Source organism: Lethenteron reissneri, chromosome 27 (assembly GCF_015708825.2).
Source record: "Lethenteron reissneri isolate LAM-NWPU_2019-01 chromosome 27, ASM1570882v1, whole genome shotgun sequence".
Taxonomy (NCBI): domain Eukaryota; kingdom Metazoa; phylum Chordata; class Hyperoartia; order Petromyzontiformes; family Petromyzontidae; genus Lethenteron; species Lethenteron reissneri.
In genome coordinates, this window is record NC_083805.1 from 13,555,360 (window position 1) to 13,570,765 (window position 15,406).

Consider the following 15,406-nt stretch of genomic DNA (forward strand, 5'->3'; position numbering starts at 1 on the left):
GTGAGCACCTATGAAGGCTGGCATTGGGCATGAGAGGGAGGAATGGCCATCACCAGACTAAACTGCTTTGGTCTCCCCAGTGCTGATGTTTACATGCTGCAGCGAGTACTCATTTTATTCCGAGTTAACCTAGGAGAGGCCCAGAACCGTGATGTCACGTACCTGTGATGTTAGCTACGGTTGAGAATCAAACCACTCCCCACAACCTCTGCCACACACACAAACACAGGTACTAGCGGATACAGGGACCAAGGTAATGGTAGAGGGCGGCAGCGGGAGAGGGTGATAGTGGTAGGAGCAGACAGCCGTAGCGGTCGCGGTAGGGGCGGTAGCGGTAGGGGCGGTAGAGGTAGGGGCGGTAGTGGTAGGGGCGGTAGCGGTAGGGGCGGTAGCGGTAGAGGGCGGTAGCGGTAGAGGGCGGTAGCGGTAGGGGCGGTAGCGGTAGGGGCGGTAGCGGTAGGGGCGGTAGTGGTAGGGGCGGTAGCGGTAGGGGCGGTAGTGGTATAGGGCGGTAGCGGTAGGGGCGGTAGCGGTAGGAGCGGTCGCGGTAGGGGCGGTAGAGGTAGGGGCGGTAGAGGTAGGGGCGGTAGCGGTAGGGGCGGTAGTGGTAGAGGGCAGTAGCGGTAGGGGCGGTAGCGGTAGGGGCGGTAGTGGTAGAGGGCGGTAGCGGTAGGGGCGGTAGCGGTAGGGGCGGTAGTGGTAGGGGCGGTAGCGGTAGGGGCGGTAGTGGTATAGGGCGGTAGCGGTAGGGGCGGTAGCGGTAGGAGCGGTCGCGGTAGGGGCGGTAGAGGTAGGGGCGGTAGAGGTAGGGGCGGTAGCGGTAGGGGCGGTAGTGGTAGAGGGCGGTAGCGGTAGGGGCGGTAGCGGTAGGGGCGGTAGTGGTAGAGGGCGGTAGCGGTAGGGGCGGTAGCGGTAGGAGCGGTCGCGGTAGGGGCGGTAGAGGTAGAGGGCGGAAGTGGTAGGGGCGGTAGTGGTAGAGGGCGGTAGTGGTAGGGGCGGTAGTGGTAGGAGCGGTAGTGGTAGGAGCGGTAGTGGTAGAGGGCGGTAGAGGTAGGGGCGGTAGTGGTAGAGGGCGGTAGTGGTAGGGGCGGTAGCGGTAGGGGCGGTAGCGGTAGGGGCGGTAGAGGTAGGGGTGGTAGTGGTAGGGGCGGTAGTGGTAGGGGCGGTAGCGGTAGATACAGTCGCAGTAGCGGTAGAGGGCGGTAGCGGTAGAAGCGGTAGCGGGCGGTAAGCGGCAGGAGCGGTTGCAGTAGAGGGAGTTAGCGGTGTAAGGGAGGTAGCAGCAAAGGCGGTTGAGGTGGTAGCGGTAGAGGTACGAGGCGGCAGGGGTAGAGGCAGTGGTAGAGGGCGGTAGCGGTAGAAGCGGTAGTGGTAGAAGCGGTAGTGGTAGATGGCGGTAGTGGTAGAGGGCGGTAGTGGTAGATGGCGGTAGTGGTAGATGGCGGTAGTGGTAGAGGGCGGTAGTAGTAGAAGCGGTAGTGGTAGAAGCGGTAGTGGTAGATGCCGGTAGTGGTAGATGGCGGTAGTGGTAGAGGGCGGTAGTAGTAGAAGCGGTAGTGGTAGATGGCGGTAGTGGTAGATGGCGGTAGTGGTAGAGGGCGGTAGTGGTAGATGGCGGTAGTGGTAGATGGCGGTAGTGGTAGAGGGCGGTAGTAGTAGAAGCGGTAGTGGTAGAAGCGGTAGTGGTAGAAGCAGGAGTGATAGATGGCGGTAGTGGTAGAGGGCGGTAGTGGTAGGGGCGGTAGTGGTAGGGGCGGTAGTGGTAGAGGGCGGTAGTGGTAGGGGCGGTAGTGGTAGGGGCGGTAGTGGTAGATGGCGGTAGTGGTAGGGGCGGTAGTGGTAGGGGCGGTAGTAGTAGAAGCGGTAGTGGTAGAGGGCGGTAGTGGTAGATGGCGGTAGCGGTAGAAGCGGTAGTGGTAGGGGCGGTAGTGGTAGGGGCGGTAGTGGTAGATGGCGGTAGTGGTAGGGGCGGTAGTAGTAGAAGCGGTAGTGGTAGAGGGCGGTAGCGGTAGAAGCGGTAGTGGTAGGGGCGGTAGTGGTAGGGGCGGTAGTGGTAGATGGCGGTAGTGGTAGGGGCGGTAGTGGTAGGGGCGGTAGTGGTAGGGGCGGTAGTGGTAGATGGCGGTAGTGGTAGGGGCGGTAGTGGTAGATGGCGATAGTGGTAGGGGCGGTAGTGGTAGGGGCGGTAGTGGTAGATGGCGGTAGTGGTAGGGGCGGTAGTGGTAGGGGCGGTAGTGGTAGGGGCGGTAGTGGTAGGGGCGGTAGTGGTAGGGGCGGTAGTGGTAGATGGCGGTAGTGGTAGATGGCGGTAGTGGTAGAAGCGGTAGTGGTAGAGGGCGGTAGCGGTAGAAGCGGTAGCGGTAGAGGGCGGTAGTGGTAGGGGCGGTAGTGGTAGGGGCGGTAGTGGTAGGGGCAGTAGTGGTAGATCCGGTCGCAGTAGTGGTAGAGGGTGGTAGCGATAGAGGCGATAGTGGCGGTGTCGTGTATCCGTCTCGTGCCTGTGCGTACGACGACGACCCGCACGCTCTCCCCGCTGTAGAAGCGCGTCTGCACCACGTGCGTGCCGCAGAACACCACGTGCCGCTTGTGCGCTTCCGCGTCGAAGAACTCGTCCTGCCCCGTCGCGTCACTCGCCGGGCGCGGCAAGCTCGTCTTGGTGACGGGGACGCTCTCGCCTGCCAGCGGAGACGACCACGGTGGTTGTGATCAAGATGATGATGGTGGTAGTGGTTGTGATGATGATGATGGTGGTAGTGGTGGTTGTGATCAAGGTGATGATGATGGTGGTTGTGATGATGATGATGGTGGTAGTGGTAGTTGTGATCAAGATGATGATGGTGGTAGTGGTTGTGATGATGATGGTGGTGGTAGTAGTGGTTGTGATCAAGGTGATGATGATGGTGGTTGTGATGATGATGATGATGGTGGTTGTGATGATGGTGGTAGTGGTTGTGATGATGATGATGGTGGTAGTGGTTGTGATGATGATGATGGTGGTGGTAGTGGTTGTGATGATGATGGTGGTGGTAGCGATTGTGATGATGGTGGTGGTAGCGATTGTGATGATGATGATGGTGGTGGTAGTGGTTGTGATGATGATGGTGGTGGTAGCGATTGTGATGATGGTGGTGGTAGCGATTGTGATGATGATGGTGGTGGTAGTGGTTGTGATGATGGTGGTGGTGGTAGTGGTTGTGATGATGACGATGATGGTAGTGGTTGTGATGATGGTAGTAGTTGTGATGATGATAGTGGTGGAAGTGGTTGTGATGATGATGGTGGTGGTGGTTGTGATGATGGTCGTGGTGGTTGTGATGGTGGTTGTGATGATGGTGGTGGTGGTTGTGATGGTGGTGGTAGTGGTTGTGATGATGACGATGGTGGTGGTAGTGGTTGTGATGATGATGATAAAGAAGCACAAAGACACCGAGTCAGAACGTAAAAGATGCCTCAGTTTAACAACTTGAAGCTAAATAGGTCTCACTATTCATGAACAAAAAAAGAACCATAACTCTATCCCAAGGATGCCCTGGGGCTCGTTGTTGGTGCACTCGCTGCCCCTGGGGTTCATTGGTGGTGCTGGGCGCCTGTTCCTTCGTTCCAAGCTGCGCCACAGCGCTATTCTCACTCCCTCCCATATCTCCTGTGCCTCCCTGCCTCGGCATCCCACGTCGATCGCCCTTCACCAAGTTGCGTCATTTGGACGCTACTTATATACAAACTACTTTTATTCGTAAGAGCCATGATGAGAGTACTGAACCAGCGCCACTGAGAGGCTCGGTTCAAGCCCTCGGTTTGGATGTCTCACAGTGGGGTTCATGACGGTCTTGCGATTAAAATTGAGCCCACACCGCTGAGATTCTGGGCGCGAATCCGAGTTGACACCGAGGTTCTCAAGCGCAGCGGGCTGACGGAGCCTCGCTTTGAAACAGGGTGGTGAAAATGAGACACGGGCATGGTTATAAGAGTTACCGTGAGTCCCTGGAAAGAGCCCAGAGAAGTGAGAAGGAAGCAGCTGTGAGACTGAATGGATTCCTGATAGACTGACTCACTCACTCACTGGGTTATTGTCGACTGCTCCGGTGACTGACTAACTGGTTGAGTGATTGACAGATATCCTGACTTATTTATTGACTGTATTACTGATAGAACTAGAGACCCACTAATTATCTTACGGACTGACTCGCTCACTCACTGGCTTATTACCGACTGATCCAGTGACTGACTAACTGGTTGAGTGATTGACAGATATCCTGACTTATTTATTGACTGTATTACTGATAGAGCTAGAGACCCACTAATTATCTTACGGACTGACTCGCTCACTCACTGGGTTATTGTCGACTGCTCCAGTGACTGACTAACTGGTTGAGTGATTGACAGATATCCTGACTTATTTATTGACTGTATTACTGATAGAGCTAGAGACCCACTAATTATCTTACGGACTGACTCGCTCACTCACTGGCTTATTACCGACTGATCCAGTGACTGACTAACTGGTTGAGTGATTGACAGATATCCTGACTTATTTATTGACTGTATTACTGATAGAGCTAGAGACCCACTGATTATCTTACGGACTCGCTCACTCACTGGCTTATTGTCGACTGATCCAGTGACTGACTATCTGGTTGAGTGATTGACAAATATCCTGACTTATTTATTGACAATATTACTGATAGAGCTAGAGACCCACTGATTATCTTACGGACTGGCTCACTCACTCATTGGCTGGCTTATTACCGACTGATCCAGTAACTGACTAACTGGTTGGTTGATTGATTGACAGATATCCTGACTTATTTATTGAGCGAGAGAGCAAATGATTATATAACTGCACATACTGAACAGCTCACTCACTAAGTCACTAGCTAAGGTGAATGACTGTCTTTATTTACGGACTGGCTGATCGTTTACTGACAAACCGACCTGAATGATTGCCAAGCCATGTGAATGAATAACTGAGTGATTAAACGATCGGCTGACTGATTGGGAGACTGCGTGAGCACGTAAGCGAGAGAGTGAGTGAGCAAGTGAGTGAGCAAGTATGCGAGCGAGCGACTCGCTGGCTGACCTGTGAGCATGCTCTCGTTAACGATGCAGCTTCCGCTAATGAGAGCTCCGTCGCATGGCATGATGGTCCCACCGGGCGGGATCACCATCACATCTCCCGGAACCAACTCCGTGGACAGGATCGACTCCGGGTCTGGGTGAAGTGAGGACAGAGAGATGAGCGCACACGCACGGACGTACACAGATACTAATACACACTCACGACACAGGTACATGCAGACACATATGCACACTGAGACGCACAGATACAGAGACAATTATAGAATCACAAACAGAGAGACACAGATGCACATTTGAGACACATACACACTTACATACTATAGCCTTTATTAGACTGTTGGGGCAAGTGCTGTTAGCAAGCTCCTAATAATCTAGTTGTTTAAGAGAGCCACACGGAGTCGTACAACTCTTTTTCAGGAAGCTCCTGCTGCCGCTGCTACGTATTGGGTATTTATCTTAAGAAGGTTTCAGCCAAGTAATGACAAGCTGTGTTTATTATACACGTGGGAGGAAACCGGAGCACCGGGAGAAAACCTGCTCCTCACGCGCGGGGGGTAAACAAAGCTCTATCCCCGTAAAGTGTCTCCCCCGTCTCTCGTGTCTTGCCACACTGTCCCTACCCATCCTCTCTGGTCTCAGTCTCTACCGTCCCTCTCTGTGTGCCTCCCTCGCCCTGCGCCCAGTCTCGCTTTCAATCCTTTTCCCTTCTCGCTACCCGTCACTGGAACCAACTCCCACTGCACGTAAAACAATCATCTTCACAATAACCCGTTTCTGATCCTTCCTTAAAACAACCCTCATCTCTTCTCCCCGAGCCCATCCTACTGCTACTCCCTGCCCCGTTCACAGCTACGACCAGGCATACTCCAACCCCTATCACTACCCTTAACCCTACCCCAACCCCTTCTTACCAACTTCCACCTGTCCTCCTGTCACCATAACTACAACACCACTTTGATTAATAATCCCACTCTTTATTTTAATCACTTTCATCTAATGTACAATTTTAAAGCGCCTTGGACCAAGGCACTATACAATTATATATACGATAAGTATAAGCAGTGCCATTCATGCAAACTGCATCTCACAACACGGCACAATCCGCAACACACGGAAGAGCGCGAGTCTTTTTTTTACGTGTGGGAGGAGTACCCGGAGAAACCCCACACATGCGAGGGGGCAACACTCGATTCCATACCGATACAACAGGTGGAGTCTGCATTTACTGAACCGCCTTCTCATGGCGAGCCAGGCTACAGTACCTCCTGGACGTCCGCAGGAACGGAGTTTCACAATATTTGTGTGGTGATCCACCAACCGTCCTGCCTTTAGAGTGCTGGACTATGGGCCACGTGCAGAGCCAACACCACAGCAACACACACAGGGACGCTTACCTTTCCCTGGACGGCAGACGACCACCCCGACCACGTTGTGAGCTTCGACCATGTCATGGAGCATCAAGTATTGCTGCTCTCACATACACACACACACACAAAGACAAAGACCCTCCGTATAGCCATAACAGACTGTTGGGGCAAGTGCTGTTAGCGAGGAATCATTGTAGGCCGACACGGCGTACGAAGGGGTGGGTGGCCAACACCACGCCCGGCCGCCTCTGTCTCCCTAGTGGCGATATTTACACATCACACCAAGAAACTCGTTTGAGGCTGAATCAACCTAGAGGAGGCCCAGGACCGGCTCAGATAATTCTCACTGGTGTTGGCTGTGAGTGGGAATCGAACTTGGGTCGTCGGGTTCGTAGCGCAGTGTGCTAACCACTACACACTACCACTCCTCACACACACACATTACACATACATACACATAGGCATATAGCGAGCACCTATTGCGGGTGGCCAGCATCACGTCCAACCACCTTTGCCTCAATCCAGTACGGTACTGATGTTGTTTACACACCGCACTAGGTACTCATTTAAGGCTGAGTCGACTTCAGGGAAGCCTAGGACCGGTTCAGATACTCGGTGGTGGTGGCTGTGCAAGTGGCCTGTAACCCAGCACTGTGGCGGCAAGGGTTGGTGGACCGCATAAATGCTGCGATACTCTCTTCCCGAGTGCATTGAGCTTGCTATTTTGCTATACCCTGGTTTATCAGACAGCAGGATAGCAAAGTGTGCACTAATATGAAATGTGCCTTCTGTATTGGATACAATGTTGCAACCCCCTTGCGTGGGTTTTCTCCAGGTGTTCCAGTTGCCTCTCGTGTGTGTGTATAAACACTCAATAATTAGCTGAAAACATCTTAAAATGTAGAGGACTGCAGAGCCTGGGCAATTGTTGCATTCGGTTCATGGCCTCCCTGCCTTCCAGCTCATCCGTAGCTCCTCGGCGGTTGTGGGATGCAATTTGCATGAACGACACTCAATAAAACTAAACATTATTCTCATCCCTTCTAGCCATGCACAAGCCCACTGACTTTTCTTAAGTTTGAATCACATCGTCAACCTGCGCAGAGCTCTCTAAAATGCTCAAACGAATGTTAGAAAGCGTGACAGAATTCCATGCATATTGCACGGTTTTGTCTTTCGTGTGTCGACTTAAAACGGATGTTTTTAGGGGGGGGGGGGGTCTCGTAGTTTTCGTGACAGCACGAGACTGACACATGGCGGTCATATTTTCCAGGCACGACAGCTAATTAACCCTTTGGGCTCCTTTGAAATACAATGCAATTAGAAAAAAATATAACCAACGCCCTGCAACGTTCTGCTGGTTTACGGCCGCTCAGACTGGCTGCCACTGACGCAAAACTGATAACGGAGGAGAGAGAAAAAATGTGCTTGCTTTGGCGACAAACGGCGAACTTTGGAGTCGTGATCTCTCCATCAGCTGTTCTCTCTCCCTCTCAGCAACAACAGCAGCAATAAGTGGGCAGCGTCAAGGTCTGGGGGCAGCTCCGCTCAATGGCGAGCCACTTCAAAGTTAAGGGTTCAAGTCCTGCTAAAGTTGCTTTGCTATTAATAGCCATCTATGGTGGAATAACCTCCCCACCACCTCTCCCCACACATCCCACATCCTATAACCTTTCTTCCCTCTCCAATCCCATCCAATGGATTGCTGCGATTTCAGGGTGGTGATGCGATTACTTTTTTTGTCTTGGTTGTACTGCCTCGCTTGTCGTGTGTCATATCTGTACTGACAGGTCTGCAGCATCTTGTTTGCTCGGTCTCTTCTGTATAAATTCTAGATTTGAAGTTTTCGTGACTGCAAGGATCCATACTTTTTGTTGTTTTCGGTAAAGTCACGTAGGTGAAAAATAAAGTAAATTAAAATGAAAACAACTAAATTAAATCACGACGTTTCGGAAGCAACACAATCCTCCATCTTCAGGTGGAACCGCTTGTGTTGCTTCCGAAACGTCGTGATTTAATTTAGTTGTTTTCATTTTAATTTATTAAATGTTTTACCTACGTGACTCTTCTGCATTGTCCGTCCTTTTTTATACTTTCTGCCTCACTCTGCCACGTCTGTGCTGTCTCACCTGGACCGTCTGTCCCTCTACACCACCTTGTGGGTCTCTCACCTGTATCGTCTGTATCGTCTGTGCTCTAAAAGCTACCTTGTATGTCTCACCTGGACCGTCTGTCCCTGCTACACTGCATTATGCGTTTCCGCTGTACTGTCTGCATCATTCTGTCTGGTTTTTTCTGCACATTAGATCCGACCGTTAGCTTGGGGGCAGTTGACACGGCCCAGCAGTGGAGCATTTGCACACTTTGAGCAGAGGTCCACGGTTCAAATCCAACAGGCCGCCCTGGTGACTACTGCGGTGTGCATTAACACTAGAAATACTACTGCTACTACTGTGCCCCATCTGTTTCACATTGGACTTTAAAGATCCCCTGGCATTATTTGAAACTAGCAGGGTAGTGGGTGCCCGGTGTCACGGGCCAAAATTGGCAAACTTTAAAATGTACTCGCAAAATTACTCAATTGGGATGACACACAGCAGCAATCTTCGCCCCTTGCCGACAGAATCATGTCCACTTGTAGGTGCCGAGCCGACTTGTGCCCTTCGATTGTGTCGAGATGAGATGCGAGTTACTTTTCGCGCGCACAACGCGCTCCAAGACGCCCCGGCGTCAAACACAAATCGATTTTATTGTAAACAGCAGCAGCAGCAATGGAGAAAAAGTGCAGCGGTCCTCATTGCACGTTTGTAAAGTCTCCACTCACTTAAAAAAATGGATTGGGAAATATCCAGACAATGATATTATAGCGGTCGGAAGAGACACCGTGGCACAGTTTTTCAAATGTTATGGTACAAAACCCATTGTTATTAATAATTAACAAGTTATGCTTTTGCCCGTTAAATAGGTCATGAAAAATACAGTCGACAGACGCACGACGAACACCCACTGTGTGCTCATTCTTATCCATGCACCTTGCAGACATAAACAAAGACAAAGATTCCCCCCCGTGTAGCCTTAACAAACTTTTGGAGCAAGTGTTATTAGTGAGCACCTATGAAGGCCGGCATGGCACGCGAAGTGGTCTGTGGCCAGTGCCACGCCCGGCCGCCTTTGTCTCCCTAGTGACAATGTTTACACAGGAACTGAGGCTGAGTCAACCTAGGGGAGGCCCAGGACCGGTTCAGATAACCGGCACTGATGTTGGCCGCGAGCGGGAATCGAATTCGGGCCGCCGGGTTCGCAGCGCAGCTCGCTAACACTGCTACACTATCACCCTACCCCAGACATAAACATGCGCTATGCCCCCCCCCCCTCCTTTTAGCCTCGCAGGGTGTTCAGGGCATCTGCGGTCAACGAGCACCCTTTGAGGACAGCACGGGGCAAACAAATAATGGGACGGTGGCGACACCGGCTTGGCATGTGCCCAGCCGCCTCGCCCCCCAAGCAACTCACCAGAGATGGGGCATCCTCAGAGATGGTGCGCTTCCCCATCTCTCTCAAAGGTCTCTCCGTCTCCCTCCATATATCTCCGTGTCTTTCTCCCTATATCTACGTCTCCTTCCTCCCTGTCAATCTCGCCGTCTTTCTCTCTTTTCGTGTGTGTGTGCTTCTCTCTGTGTCAGTGTATCTCCCCGTTTCTCTTTCTGACTCTCTGCCCCTCTCTCTCAATCGTTCTGTCTCTCTCCCTCTCTGTTTCCCCGTCTCTTCCATATCTTACTTCTCTCTCTCTTCGGCTTTGTATGTGTAATAAAAGGACTCAGACACTTCTTGCTGACTCCGTGTCCTTTATTTGGGGTTCGCGTTCTCCTTCCCACACGGCACTCCTCCTGAGACTCTCTCCCTGGCAGCCCCACATCTGCCTTCGCTCCCGTAGCCTTCCACGCTCCTGCAGCTCCGCTGCAGGCTCTTGGTACAGCCCTCTGGCTGCTCCCCCAGCAGCTCCATCTCTGCTCCCTGTTCCTCCGTGCGTGGCGATCTCGCCACCTCCCAATGTCAGCCCTTCGTGGCCTCTATGGCTATCTCGCCATTTCCTACCTCAATCCTCCACTCTCTCTTCCACCCCGCTGGCTGGCGCCGTCATGAGCCCCTCAGCCACCAGGCTGAGGCACGGCGACCACCCAACGTGTTCACCACCCTTCACTCCCCCGACTGACCCAGATAGCTTCCTGTCTCCCCGCTATAACTTCTCCCCCACGTCACCCTGACTCCTCCCTCTCGGATCGTCATATCCACCCCGCCCATTTACGCCCGCATTACACTACCCTCCCCCGTAGAGAAAATCCCAGCCGTCCTCGGCTGAAACAGAACAAAATAATGCGGGCGAAGGCATCACAATCAGGAGTCCCCCAGACACAACGGAGATTATAACAACAACAACACAAGCAACGACTCTTCCTGCTCTTGCCCACCAGCAGTCCTCCCTTGAGGACCAGCACAGACATCGCACGTACACAGCATGTACCCATGGTCACTCTCAGCAACCCAACAAAACACCTAATCACACACCCTCGCGTGGAGAGAGCCACGCTCCCCAGCGGTAACGTTTAACTCGCCCTAACCCCCACCGTGGTCGTCAACCCACAGCAACATCCACTGACCATACTCTCAGCTAGTGCAATTTCGGGGATGAGCAGCAACTCGGCCATGCTCCTCCCTTACTATCCCATCAGAGATGGACACACACCAGCCTCGTATAGTCCGATGCTTTATAGCCCAGGGAAGGTTCATCCCCCAGCAATGCCAGACCCCCTGTACTCCCCCCACGGGGCAATGTTCTCTTATAGAGACAATAACACCCTAACCCAGATCCCGTGAGCCCCCGGCACACCAGGTTCAGTCTGCCACCGCACAACTGAACCATGACTCCCCGAGCCATATGAGCACATGGCCCATTAGTTTAAGACATACCACGGAGGTTTCGCCTCCGGGCTGTCAGGTCAGCCATCAGCCATAGGCCGATGTGACCACAACTCGTGCATCACCCAATCAACAATGGCAGGCATAACAGATGGAATATTTGCCCCACCCCGGTTTTTCCCGCGCGCTCAAAATGGCGTCCCCCTTCGCCCAGCGCGTTCGCGCAATCTCTCGCGCGCACTCAAAATGGCGGCCCTTTCCGCAAAGCGCATCGTCGCCATACCCCGCGTGCGCGCAAAATGGCGGCCCAACGTGCGAACACGTGGCCAGAAAATGGCGGCCCAACGTGCGAACACGTGGCCAGTTTTCTCCATTCGTGCACCCCAGCTTCCCTATGCTGGGGGTCACAAAATGCATCCCCCGTCTTATTGTAACAACCCCAACAACGATAGACGCACAGCCCCAGCTTGCTGCGCGCAGCAGTCATATCGGGGAATTTTTAACCAATATTTTACCAACCACATTAGTTACACAACCCAACTCGCAAAGCAACTCGTGGCTGCATGCAATCAACCAATACACGACGCCACTTGGCGCCCATTTACGATCCCATTAGCATTAACATCTAAGCCACCCACAACGGCGTCATCGCGCACTCTCATTTTCAAAAAGCTCAATTACCCCTATAATATACACGCAATCTCGTGTGCACAACACCCATACAACCAAATTTTTGGGTCCCCCTCCAATTTGTTACCAATTTCCAACAAGTACGCACAATATAATAACAATCTCAATTCCAATAGTCAACCACTGCATCGCACCCCATAACCATACAGAACGGTATAACAGCACATGCAATCAGCATATCGCGATCACACGCGTACATTTAAGCACAATAGCAAGCAGATCTGCAGGCAACCAACACACCATTAATCCTGTCGTAACTTTGCAGCAACAACACAATTATTCTCTCTCTTGCAACAATCGCATCGCACACAGCACCTCGCAGCACAATACACCAAAAAAATATATATATTTTTTTTCCAATTAAGCCCATCACACAAGGTAACCCACAAATAATACAGCGCAAGATACCCGACGCTCCCAAGTTAATAATTAACTTCACCATCAAGATAACAACTCCACGCAGCAGCGCACACACACAATTTGACACTCAGCAAATACAGCAGACTCTCCGTCCATTCTCAACACACGCACACACTTATATTGACACCAAGCAACAAGCAGATAGCGCGTTCATCGTTATTACACACACATACAGACAGTCCGAACCGCGCTCCGCACAATCGAGTCATAAGAGAAAACCAAAATAGCCCCCCCCCGGCCCTCGAAAGATGAGTGAGGTGTGTGTTAAGGCCGGGTGCGTATCGTTATGACTCGCCCGGGGCTGCAGCAAGAAGAGGACGGCAGGGTGGCAACTTGAGACGCCTCGCAGAACTCGTTCGGCGACTTGACGGCTCCGTTGTCATGCACCCGAGCCAGGACGGGAAGCTCCCGCCCCAGCAGCTGCAGCATCGGCGTCTTCTCCTCGCAGCACCCCCTCGAAAAACAGCAGCTCACAGCAGGCTGCTCACCCCGCGGCACCTCCAGATGGCAGCGCAAGGCTGCCTCTCCGCCGCGATGTTGAAGATGGCGGCGTCCTCCCGCCGCGGTGAAGACAAGATGGCGGCTTCCCGCCGTTTCTCCCCTGCCACGCCCAAGATGGCGTCTTCGTGCCACGTGGCAATGGCGCTGGCAGCGCAGGAAAGGCAGAGGCCTGCGGATCACCACCGGGCCTCCCCGACGTCGTCCTCGGCGTGGTGAACTCACACAGTCGCGCCAGCACGATTTTCAAGGTCCCCATCTGCATCACCATCTGTCTCCATCGTAAGTTGGCATCCTCCGGCACAGACAGGTCCACCGACGCGGCGACACCTTGCTCACCCGGACCCGTACTCGTTCCAGAACGGATCTCCTCTTCCATCGCAGGCAGGTCCACTGTCTGAGGAAGGTCGTCGTCGTCGGATGATGTAGCAGGAATATTTTTTTTTTCTTCTTTCTCTCAGTTGTTTTGAGATGCCGTTTCACTTCTGACTCCAGTGTAATAAAAGGACTCAGACACTTCTTGCTGACTCCGTGTCCTTTATTTGGGGTTCGCGTTCTCCTTCCCACACGGCACTCCTCCTGAGACTCTCTCCCTGGCAGCCCCACATCTGCCTTCGCTCCCGTAGCCTTCCACGCTCCTGCAGCTCCGCTGCAGGCTCTTGGTACAGCCCTCTGGCTGCTCCCCCAGCAGCTCCATCTCTGCTCCCTGTACCTCCGTGCGTGGCGATCTCGCCACCTCCCAATGTCAGCCCTTCGTGGCCTCTATGGCTATCTCGCCATTTCCTACCTCAATCCTCCACTCTCTCTTCCACCCCGCTGGCTGGCGCCGTCATGAGCCCCTCAGCCACCAGGCTGAGGCACGGCGACCACCCAACGTGTTCACCACCCTTCACTCCCCCGACTGACCCAGATAGCTTCCTGTCTCCCCGCTATAACTTCTCCCCCACGTCACCCTGACTCCTCCCTCTCGGATCGTCATATCCGCCCCGCCCATTTACGCCCGCATTACATATGTATGGTTTAGAGAGGTGGGGGGGGCCGGGGGAGTGAGGAGTTGGGATAGGGGAGGGGGTTGCTCACCTTTCGGATGGAGTACAGCGAGGTGCCGATGGAGATGAAGGACATGATAACAATGGCCGAGGCGTAATAGTAGTACTCGTCCGACATCCACAGCGCCACGCTGAACGCCTGGAAGATGTAGAACGGGTTCAGCACCTGTACAGGGACACGTGGGGGGAGCACGCGGGCACACACAGGGGGGACATGGTAGGGATACGAGGGGCATACGAGGGGGGCATGGGGGGAACACACAGAGGCATCAAGGGAGGAACACGAGGACAACGCAGGGAGAATAGACACAACACGGGGACACACAGGGGCACAGTGACACACGGAGGCACACGGGGGCACACGGGGACAAATGAACACACGCAAGAGAAGGAATGGGAAGAGAGAGCTGCCACTGGGGGTGCCCTCCTTTCAATGTGTGCAGGGATGAGACGTAATGCAAGTCGTGGCGAGACTTTGTCCGGCCTATGTGGAAATACCGCCTTAAAAAAACATTTAATGTTGCCATCGTTGCCACGCGATGGAACGGGTTGCAGGGGTGATGGGCGAGGTGCATGCACGTCAGGAGATTTCACACGAGCCTAAACTCTTGACTAAACGATGTTCATTTTACCATGTAAGGATATACAGATATTTTACTGGTAGGAACCTCCTGGTTACACCAACCCACAGGGGATTATTGTGTCCGTCCGTCATGCATCAAAAGATGGGAGGGGTGGGGCTGGGTGGAGAGGGGAGGGTGGGGAAGGGCTGGGTGGGGAGGGTGGGGAGGGGCTGGGTGGGGGGTGGGAGGGGTGGGGCTGAGTGGGGAGGGGCTGGTCACCCCGTGGTGCCCTTATAAAACTCAACGTTTAACCTACTCACGCCGGCTTGTGCCCGCCCTCACAGTCGGGCATATTTTCTGAATACACCACGCCGCCGTTGACCCTGGCCATTGACCGAGCAACCCAACGTTCCTACCAGCTCCCTCCGCAGGAATGTGTTATTTAGAAGCGACCTGGTCACAAATGATAGCTCAACCAAGTGGCTCTTAACGTGTAAATATATCAGAGCCAAATACTCTGAAAACACGTTGTTTATAAATGTTTGAGGGAAAAAGAGGAGGACCCTGAAAAAAATCCACGCGACCACGGGGAGAACACGCAAACTCCAAATATACGGGCGTCAAGGTCGGGATCGAACCCATGACCCTCCTGTATACCGGGAGAGGTAGTTAACATCTCTCGCCACCGAGACACCCAAGACCAGGAGCCTCTTCTCCCATGTGCTCACGTGCACCACGAGGAAGCTAACATCAAACCCGGAACACAACAGCGCAGCAATTAACACAACAGTCTGTGCCAAACGAGGTAGCAACGATGTAGCAGCTT

General features: G+C 53.2%; 1 protein-coding gene across 4 annotated transcripts in view; it reads right to left on the minus strand.

The window, feature by feature from the left end:
- The window catches only part of LOC133348565 (polyamine-transporting ATPase 13A3-like), a 91,031-nt gene that overhangs the window by 40,507 nt on the left and 35,118 nt on the right, over positions 1–15,406 (minus strand). For all 4 annotated transcript variants that reach the window (XM_061561450.1, XM_061561452.1, XM_061561451.1 and 1 more), the window contains exons 8-11: positions 14,049–14,183; positions 6,471–6,543; positions 5,078–5,209; positions 2,499–2,675 (exon numbers count right to left, since the gene is read on the minus strand). In XM_061561450.1, the coding sequence (XP_061417434.1) occupies positions 2,499–2,675; positions 5,078–5,209; positions 6,471–6,543; positions 14,049–14,183 (517 nt within the window). The remainder of the gene's footprint in view (positions 1–2,498; positions 2,676–5,077; positions 5,210–6,470; positions 6,544–14,048; positions 14,184–15,406) is intronic.